This window comes from Entelurus aequoreus, linkage group LG14 (assembly GCF_033978785.1).
Source record: "Entelurus aequoreus isolate RoL-2023_Sb linkage group LG14, RoL_Eaeq_v1.1, whole genome shotgun sequence".
In the NCBI taxonomy this organism is placed as follows: Eukaryota; Metazoa; Chordata; class Actinopteri; order Syngnathiformes; family Syngnathidae; genus Entelurus; species Entelurus aequoreus.
The window spans coordinates 29,306,177-29,317,537 of record NC_084744.1 but is presented as its reverse complement, the minus strand read 5'-3'; the positions used below and the strand labels follow the sequence as shown (position 1 = coordinate 29,317,537).

Genomic DNA, 11,361 nt, shown 5'->3' with positions numbered 1-11,361 from the left:
AATTGATATCGTTTTATCGGCCAGCCCTAAATCATGGTGGGAACTACGAGACATGTAATCATAGCATATTCAACAGTTTATCATAATTTTTGTGTGTGTGTGTGTGTATATATATATATATAAATAAATATACACATGCACACATATATATACACATACACACACATATATATATATATATACATATATATAATATATATGTATAATATATATACATGTATATATATATGTGTGTGTATATATATATAATATATATGTGTATATATATATATATATAGTATATATATATATAATATATATATATATAATATATATATTATATATATATACACATATATAATATATATATATATACATATATATATACACACACATATATATATATATACACACACATATATATATTATATTATATTATATATATATATATATACATACATATATATATACACATATATATATATTATATTATATATATATATACATATATATTTATATATACACACATATATATATATACACACACACATATATATATATACATATATATATACACATATGTATACATATATATATATATATATATATGTGTGTATATATATATATAATATAATTATATATATATATAATATAATTATATATATATATATATAATATAATATATATATATATATATATATATATAATTATATTATATATATACATATATATATATATATAATTATATTATATATATACACACATATATATATATAAAATATAATTATATATATATATATGTATATGTATATATATATAATTACATTATATATATATATTTATATACACATACATGTTTTATTTTGAAGTATCAGTTATAATTATTATTGTATTTCATACATAAGTTGCTTTAGTTTGAGAAATAATTGTCATATATTTAGAAATGTATTCCAGACCAAAAGCAGACTTTTAATGTGAAAAGGCAGCAGTGTGTTAACGTAACACAAGAAAGTTATTTTGCTACACAATAGCATAAAGGACTTAGCTGCGAGGCTCCATTAACAAAACAAGTTGACCCGCAAAGAACTGGACAAAGTCTCTGGGCAGAGGGAAGTCCGGGCTTCTGCTTTGGCTGCTGCCCCCGCAACCCCACTTGGGAGAAAACTGGTGGAAGCCAACAAGTTGACCAAAGGTCCTGCCTGACCAGGGACCGCATCCTTTCATGCTGACCATTCAAAATCCAGCAGCTTCCGGAAAAGGGAGCTGATTTGTGCGTTCATGTTGCCGGCGCGTCTTTTCTGGGACTTTGCACCTTTTTCTGGGTTGATGCCCAAGAAGCACCTGGGAACAATAATCCACAGCAACACATTGTCAACAATAATCCACAGCAACACATTGTCAACAATAATCCACAGCAACACATTGTCAACAATAATCCACAGCAACACATTGTCAACAATAATCCACAGCAACACATTGTCAACAATAATCCACAGCAACAGATTAGTATTTCCACAATTTTGGACATAATATTTCTTCCTTTACGGAGCAGAGGGAGAGTGAGGACAATTTAACTCTCTTTTTCACTGGAACCTCCATCTATGAACCCCTCTTTTTGACAACTTTCCAGGTTACGAACTCTTAGATGGCACCAAATATGTCTTTGTATACGATAGGGTTGTCCCGAGACCGATTAAAGTTAGCAACTTTAAAAAGGTAAACAAAATGTAAATCTATTTGTGGCAGCATCGGAGAAAGTTTTGTACAAATTTCACTTTTGCATCTTGCACACAACTGTGGTGCATTCAAGGACCTTTGACTAAAGTAAGAAACTTTAAAAGGTAAAAAAAATATATAAATGTATTTGTGGCAGCATAGGAGAAAGTTTTGTACACGTTTCACTTTTGCATCTTATTGCACACAACTGTGGTGCGTTCAAGGACCTTTGATTAAAGTTAGAAACTTTAAAAGGTAAAAAAATATATACATTTATTTGTGGCAGCATAGGAGAAAGTTTTGTACACGTTTCACTTTTGCATCTTATTGCACATAACTGTGGTGCGTTCAAGGACCTCTAATTAAAGTTAGAAACTTTAAAAGGTAAAAAAATATATAAATGTATTTGTGGCAGCATAGGAGAAAGTTTTGTACAAATTTCACTTTTGCATCTTATTGCACATAACTGTTGTGCGTTCAAAGACCTTTAATTAAAGTTAGAAAGTTTAAAAGGTAAAAAAATGTATACATTTATTTGTGGCAGCATAGGAGAAAGTTTTGTAAACGTTTCACTTTTGCATCTTATTGCACACAACTGTGGTGCGTTCAAGGACCTTTGATTAAAGTTAGAAACTTTAAAAGGTAAAAAAATATATAAATTTATTTGTGGCAGCATAGGAGAAAGTTTTGTACAAATTTCACTTTTGCATCTCATGGCACATAACTGTGGTGCGTTCAAGGACCTTGGATTAAAGTTAGAAACTTTAAAAGGTAAAATATATAAATGTATTTGTGGCAGCATAGGAGAAAGTTTTGTACATGTTTCACTTTTGCATCTTATTGCACATAACTGTGGTGCGTTCAAGGACCTTTGATTAAAGTTAGAAACTTTAAAAGGTAAAAAATATGAATCTATTTGTGGCAGCATCGGAGAAAGTTTTGTACAAATTTCACTTTTGCATCTTGCACACAACTGTGGTGCATTCAAGGACCTTTGATTAAAGTTAGAAACTTTAAAAGGTAAAATGTATAAATGTATTTGTGGCAGCATAAGAGAAAGTTTTGTACATGTTTCACTTTTGCATCTCATGGCACATAACTGTGGTGCGTTCAAGGACCTTTGATTAAAGTTAGAAACTTTAAAAGGTAAACAAATATATAAATGTAATTGTGGCAGCATCGGAGAAAGTTTTGTACACGTTTCACTTTTGCATTTTATTGCACATAACTGTGGTGCGTTCAAGGACCTTTGATTAAAGTTAGAAACTTTAAAAGGTAAAAAAATATATAAATGTAATTGTGGCAGCATCGGAGAAAGTTTTGTACACGTTTCACTTTTGCATTTTATTGCACATAACTGTGGTGCGTTCAAGGACCTTTAATTAAAGTTAGAAACTTTAAAAGGTAAACAATATGAATCTATTGGTGGCATCATAGGAGAAAGTTTTGTACAAATTTCACTTTTGCATCTCATGGCACATAACTGTGGTGCGTTCAAGGACCTTTGATTAAAGTTAGAAACTTTAAAAAGGTAAATAAATAAATGATAAATGGGTTATACTTGTATAGCGCTTTTCTACCTTCAAGGTACTCAAAGCGCTTTGACAGTATTTCCACATTCACCCATTCAGGTAAAAAATATGAATCTATTTGTGGCAGCATCGGAGAAAGTTTTGTACACGTTTCACTTTTGCATCTTATTGCACATAACTGTGGTGCGTTCAAGGACCTTTAATTAAAGTTAGAAACTTTAAAAGGTAAAAAAATATATAAATGTATTTGTGGCAGTATAGGAGAAAGTTTTGTACGAATTTCACTTTTGCATCTCATGGCACATAACTGTGGTGCGTTCAAGGACCTTTGATTAAAGTTAGAAACTTTAAAAGGTAAAAAAAATATATAAATGTATTTGTGGCAGCATAGGAGAACATTTTGTACACGTTTCACTTTTGAATCTCATTTTCGATACTTTTCTAATTAAAAGGGACCACAAAAAAAAAGTCATTATTGGCTTTATATTAACAAAACATCTTAGGGTACATGAAACATATGTTTATTATTGCAATTTAGTCCTTAAATAAACTTGTGAACATACTAGACAACTTGTCTTTTAGTAGTAAGTAAACAAACAAAGACTCCTAATTAGTCTGCTGACGTATGCAGTAACATATTGTGTCATTTATACACCTATTATTTTGTCAACACTATGAAGGACAAACTGTAAAAATGGAATATTAATCCACTTGTTCATTTACTGTTAATATCTGCTTACTTTCTGTTTTAACAAGTTCTATCTACACTTCTGTTAAAATGTAATAGTCACTTATTCTTCTGTTGTTTGATACTTCACATTAGTTTTGGGTGATACCACAAATTTAGGTATTGATCCGATACAAAGTAGTTACAGGATCATACATTGGTCATATTCAAAGTCCTCATTTGTCCCGAGTTTCTAAACATAGCATGAATTAAAAAAAAAGAGAAAAACGTCGTAGTATCGACTACATACGCTATTGTACTTGGTATCATTACATGTCAGGTGTAGATCCACCCATGGCGTTTCTTTACGTTCATTCGCATTGACGCCGGTGAGCTATGGTGTGTAGTGAAGCATGTTTAGCTATTCCTCGTCCTCCAGTGATAATGCTACTTGTAAGAAACTTACTTTGTTCGTCGCCATGGAGGCGAGGATTAGTGATTTAGAAGTAGCTAAAACACAGCAGACTGCGGATGCATGTTAGCTGCAAGATAGCTAGCAGCTAACACCACAGTTATGTGCCATGAGATGCAAAAGTGAAACATGTACAAAACTTTCTCTGATTCTGCAACAAATAGATTTACATTTTGTTTACCTTTTAAACTTTCTAACTTTAATCAAAGGTCCTTGAACGCACCACAGTTGTGTGCAATGAGATGCAAAAGTGAAACGTGTACAAAACTCTCCTATACTGCCACAAATACATTTATATATTTTTTTACCTTTTAAACTTTCTAACTTTAATCAAGGGTCCTTGAACGCACCACAGGTATGTGCCATGAGATGCAAAAGTGAAATTTGTACAAAACATTCTCCTATGCTGCCACAAATACATTTATATTTTTTTTTACCTTTTAAAGTTTCTAACTTTAATTAAAGGTCCTTGAACGCACCACAGTTATGTGCAATAAGATGCAAAAGTGAAACGTGTACAAAACTTTCTCCGATGCTGCCACAAATAGATTTTAATTTTTTTACCTTTTAAAGTTTCTAACTTTAATCAAAGGTCCTTGAACGCACCACAGTTGTGTGCAATAAGATGCAAAAGTGAGACGTGTACAAAACTTTCTCCAATGCTGCCACAAATAGATTTACATTTTGTTTACCTTTTTAAAGTTGCTAACTTTAATCAAAGGTCCTTGAACGCACCACAGTTGTGTGCAATGAGATGTAAAAGTGAAACGTGTACAAAACTTTCTCCTATACTGCCACAAATACATTTATATATATTTTTTTACCTTTTAAAGTTTCTAACTTTAATCAAAGGTCCTTGAACGCACCACAGTTATGTGCAATAAGATGCAAAAGTGAAACGTGTACAAAACTTTCTCCGATGCTGCCACAAATAGATTTCAATTTTTTTACCTTTTAAAGTTTCTAACTTTAATCAAATGTCCTTGAACGCACCACAGTTGTGTGCAATAAGATGCAAAAGTGAGACGTGTACAAAACTTTCTCTGATGCTGCCACAAATAGATTTACATTTTGTTTACCTTTTTAAAGTTGCTAACTTTAATCAAAGGTCCTTGAACGCACCACAGTTGTGTGCAATGAGATGTAAAAGTGAAACGTGTACAAAACTTTCTCCTATACTGCCACAAATACATTTATATATATTTTTTTTACCTTTTAAAGTTTCTAACTTTAATCAAAGGTCCTTGAACGCACCACATTTATGTGTCATGAGATGCAAAAGTGAAATTTGTACAAAACTTTCTCCTATGCTGCCACAAATACATTCATATTTTTTACCTTTTAAAGTTTCTAACTTTAATCATAAAGGTCCTTGAACGCACCACAGTTATGTGCCATGAGATGCAAAAGTGAAACGTGTACAAAACTTTCTCAGATTCTGCCACAAATAGATTTACATTTTGTTTACCTTTTTAAAGTTGCTAACTTTAATCAAAGGTCCTTGAACCAGAGGTGTGGACTCGAGTCACATGACTTGGACTCGAGTCAGACTCGAGTCATGAATTTGATGACTTTAGACTCGACTTGACAAAATGTAAAGAGACTTGCAACTCAACTTAGACTTTAACATCAATGACTTGTGACTTCACTTGGACTTGAGCCTTTTGACTTGACATGACTTGCTACTTTCCCCAAAACCCAAAGCTTAAAAAGTTATTTGGGGGCGCTCCGTATCTTTCATTTTGTACGTGTCTGTCTGTCTATCCGCGTGTGTGCTGCCTGTCAGCTGGTGTGCTGTCAATACAACAGCCAATCAAATTAGTTATACGTTGTTTTCATCACACAGCATTCATCCAATCAAATTGCAGGACAACCACCGAACAAGAGTTGTCAAACAATGCGGCAGAGAGAAACAATTATGCCAAAGTTGGTTTCGTTCGGGTACAAAAACTACGACTTGGTCAACAAAAAACGAATTGCGTATGCAAATCACGCAGTTCGAATATTACAGACAGAGACGCAACAACTTCCAACTTCGTTCGACATTTGAAGTTGCCCAAAGAAGGGTAAGTTTTGAATGTAAGATAACGTTTATTGGCTAAGTAACATGACTTTTATTTGCTGTGTAGTTAAATCAGTGAGGCTGTAAACTCACTGCTAACGTCATAACCATAGACATGTTTTAAGGGTACGCAGCATGGAGCGCTACTGCCTACTGGCGCAGACGAGACGCGGGGCCGCCATCTTGGAGTGGTGATCCGCTCCACTCAGTGCAATTCATTTGTCAGGAGCAATGAACTGTCAGCGCATTTAATTCATTTTACCTCACTGAATACCACTGATTTTCACGCGGTTTTTTGTCATACGTGTAGCTATGATAACGGACACATGTTTTGGCAAGTTTTATTATTCATAGTTTGCTTAACAGTAATATAATATTCTTATACGCTATAAGTGACCAGACGTCCGAGATCAAAACTGGGAATATAATCCCAGAGAAGGGGGAAAAAACGGTAAGCTATTTTTAAATTGAAGAAACAATATGATTAGGTTATATATACATGCGTATATCCTACATAAACAATGTATGAATACATTAGATATCTATATATCTTAGGGACCTATAGACTGTATCTCTGTTGCTGCAGCAGCAGAGAGTTTATTCTGTCTTGACACTTTGTATTGATATTTTGTATTACATTCTTCCCTTAAATGATCATGTTTACAGTGATTGTTATGTATGTATTTTTTATGTATGTCGCTTTGGATAAAAGCGTCTGCCAAATACTTAAAAATATATAAACACCTGAAAGTCTTTATATCAGCTAAAACCACCAATTTGTTTCACTACATTCAGAATAAAACCAAATGCTGTTTTACCCAACAATGTTAGTATTTGAATATTGTTACTTGAAGACTTATTCCTGGTTACAATTATACTGTTAAGAAAGTATTGTCTTATATTTTGCCTAAAATGAGAATGCATCATAATCAGTGGCGGCTTGTGAATTTTGTTTTAGGTGGGGCTGAAAGTTTGTAAACCAAACCCCTGTAGGGGGGTCATCCTCCCCCAGAAGATTTATTTGTGATTTTCACATACAAATATTGAAGATCTTTGCTCCTTCTCAACTCTGTGGTAATATTATTTTCATAAAATACAACCAATAGTATGTTAATGTTTGTTTTTGCAAATGTGTTTATTCTGTAAAGGAATGAGTTAAATGTTTAAAATTGTTTAAACTATTAAAATTACTGTTAATAGTGCTATTATGAATTGCAATGTCAGCACTATTTTTTTTCCTGCAATTTCAAATGCACTTGTTTTAATAAATACACACAGCGTTTTAAAAGGATACACAATCTGTGTAAAAATATTAGTCTGTGGTTAAAAGGACTTGAAAGGACTCGAAACTCAAAATGCAGGACTTGGGACTCGACTTGAGACTTTCCAGTCTTGACTTTGGACTTGACTCGGGACTTGCCTGTCTTGACTCGGGACTTGACTCGAGACTTGAGGGCAAAGACTTGAGACTTACTTGTGACTTGCAAAGCAATGACTTGGTCCCACCTCTGCCTTGAACGCACCACAGTTATGTGCCATGAGATGCAAAAGTGAAATTTGTACAAAACTTTCTCCTATACTGCCACAAATACATTTATATATTTTTTTACCTTTTAAAGTTTCTAACTTTAATTAAAGGTCCTTGAACGCACCACAGTTATGTGCAATAAGATGCAAAAGTGAAACATGTACAAAACTTTCTCCCATACTGCCACAAATAGATTTCAATTTTTTTACCTTTTAAAGTTTCTAACTTTAATCAAATGTCCTTGAACGCACCACAGTTGTGTGCAATAAGATGCAAAAGTGAGACGTGTACAAAACTTTCTCCGATGCTGCCACAAATAGATTTACATTTTGTTTACCTTTTTAAAGTCGCTAACTTTAATCAAAGGTCCTTGAACGCACCACAGTTATGTGTCATGAGATGCAAAAGTGAAATGTGTACAAAACTTTCTCCTATGCTGCCACAAATACATTCATATTTTTTACCTTTTAAAGTTTATAACTTTAATCATAAAGGTCCTTGAACGCACCACAGTTATGTGCCATGAGATGCAAAAGTGAAACGTGTACAAAACTTTCTCCATTTCTGCAACAAATAGATTTACATTTTGTTTAACTTTTTAAAGTTGCTAACTTTAATCAAAGGTCCTTGAACGCACCACAGTTATGTGCCATGAGATGCAAAAGTGAAATTTGTACAAAACTTTCTCCAATACTGCCACAAATACATTTATATATTTTTTTACCTTTTAAAGTTTCTAACTTTAATCAAAGGTCCTTGAACGCACCACAGTTGTGTGCAATAAGATGCAAAAGTGAAACGTGTACAAAACTCTCTCCTATACTGCCACAAATAGATTTATATATTTTTCTACCTTTTAAAGTTTCTAACTTTAATCAAAGGTCCTTGAACGCACCACAGTTATGTGCCATGAGATGCAAAAGTGAAATTTGTACAAAACTTTTTCCTATGCTGCCACAAATAGATTCATATTTTTTACCTTTTAAAGTTTATAACTTTAATCATAAAGGTCCTTGAATGCACCACAGTTATGTGCCATGAGATGCAAAAGTGAAACGTGTACAAAACTTTCTCCATTTCTGCAACAAATAGATTTACATTTTGTTTAACTTTTTAAAGTTGCTAACTTTAATCAAAGGTCCTTGAACGCACCACAGTTATGTGCCATGAGATGCAAAAGTGAAACGTGTACAAAACTTTCTCCATTTCTGCAACAAATAGATTTACATTTTGTTTAACTTTTTAAAGTTGCTAACTTTAATCAAAGGTCCTTGAACGCACCACAGTTATGTGCCATGAGATGCAAAAGTGAAATTTGTACAAAACTTTCTCCTATACTGCCACAAATACATTTATATATTTTTTTACCTTTTAAAGTTTCTAACTTTAATTAAAGGTCCTTGAACGCACCACAGTTATGTGCAATAAGATGCAAAAGTGAAACGTGTACAAAACTTTCTCCGATGCTGCCACAAATAGATTTCAATTTTTTTACCTTTTAAAGTTTCTAACTTTAATCATAAAGGTCCTTGAACGCACCACAGTTATGTGCCATGAGATGCAAAAGTGAAACGTGTACAAAACTTTCTCAGATTCTGCCACAAATAGATTTACATTTTGTTTACCTTTTTAAAGTTGCTAACTTTAATCAAAGGTCCTTGAACGCACCACAGTTATGTGCCATGAGATGCAAAAGTGAAACGGGTACAAAACTCTCTCCTATACTGCCACAAATAGATTTATATATTTTTCTACCTTTTAAAGTTTCTAACTTTAATCAAAGGTCCTTGAACGCACCACAGTTATGTGCCATGAGATGCAAAAGTGAAATTTGTACAAAACTTTCTCCTATGCTGCCACAAATAGATTCATATTTTTTACCTTTTAAAGTTTATAACTTTAATCAAAGGTCCTTGAACGCACCACAATTATGTGCCATGAGATGCAAAAGTGAAACGTGTACAAAACTTTCTCCTATGATGCCACCAATAGATAGATATATATATTTTTTTTACATTTTAAGGTTTCTAACTTCTTCCTGAGGGCGTTTCAGTGTTATAAGTTCACCTTTATCGCTAGTTTTTAAGCCAAAATGCGTCCGTTCTCGTGTCTGCTTGTAAGTACTCCGTGTGTGTGCGCAGCTGATAGGCCAGTGACATCCATCCATCCATCTTCCTTCGCTTATCCGAGGTCGGGTCGCGGGGGCAGCAGCCTAAGCAGGGAAACCCAGACTTCCCTCTCCCCAGCCACTTCGTCCAGCTCCTCCCGGGGGATCCCGAGGCGTTCCCAGGCCAGCCGGGAGACATAGTCTTCCCAACGTGTCCTGGGTCTTCCCCGTGGTCTCCTACCGGTTGGACGTGCCCTAAACACCTCCCGAGGGAGGCGTTCGGGTGGCATCCTGACCAGATGCCCGAACCACCTCATCTGGCTCCTCTCGATGTGGAGGAGCAGTGGCTTTACTTTGAGCTCCCCCCGGATGGCAGAGCTTCTCACCCAGTGACAATGCCCCTCAAAATTTGAGATACCCCTACCGGAGGTAGAACAAAATCTAACAATGTTTTTCCTCATCTCTAAGGTTTTACTGCAAACATTGTTAAATTGATACATATTGTCATACACCCCAAACTTAAAAAAGAACAAAAATACAGCCTGGCCGTATGGGAGTTAAGCCATATAAACTTATGTAGATTAATAACACAAGCTCTGACAGCTTTGAAACTTGGCATAATTGTGGTCAGGAAGTTGCTTTACCTATTAGAAAAAACTGGATGTGAATATCTTGATGTGTGTAACATATAGAGACCTATGAACACTTGCCTAAAATAAGCGGACATACAAAAAATGAATATCTATGCAGAATATTCTCATTTACTTTGTAGTTGCTTTGCCAGGGATTGTCATAAACACACACATCATGGCTTTTTGGAAAGATGGGGCTGTGCTGAATCCAGTGATACCAAATATATGAATATAGCATGTATAGTCAGTGTGTTACATCACTAAGTGTATGAGGTCTCCCAAATGAAAGAAAGTGAAACATTGACACATGGTTGTGATGAATCCAGCAATGCCAAATATGTAAATAGTATGCATAATCATTCATCACTAAATATATAAACTGTCCCAAATAAAAGAATATGTTGCATTGCATAACAATATATTGTACTGTACCGTTTGACATCACCGGGGGATGAGGCACACAGCTCAGCAATAGCACACAAAGGAGACAGGTGACAGGATTGTAGTTTGGACGATCTTTTTATAACTATAACTTAACTTCACACAGTACAAATTAAATTACTGTTTCAAATCAAACAAATGTTCATCAAACAAAACAATCTGAGGAGGAATGAGCCCTCTCCTCACGTTAAACTCCCCAGCTCTTTGGCTGGTGTTCTTCATGGG

At 34.2% G+C, this 11,361-nt stretch overlaps 1 protein-coding gene across 3 annotated transcripts in view; it reads right to left on the bottom strand.

The window, feature by feature from the left end:
* Positions 1-846: 846 nt before the first annotated feature.
* Positions 847-11,361, bottom strand: part of si:dkey-15h8.17 (uncharacterized protein LOC100034454 homolog) — a 103,924-nt gene continuing 93,409 nt past the window's right edge. For all 3 annotated transcript variants that reach the window (XM_062069549.1, XM_062069548.1, XM_062069552.1), the window contains one exon: positions 847-1,320. In XM_062069549.1, the coding sequence (XP_061925533.1) occupies positions 1,200-1,320 (121 nt within the window). In that variant the 3' untranslated portion in view covers positions 847-1,199. The remainder of the gene's footprint in view (positions 1,321-11,361) is intronic.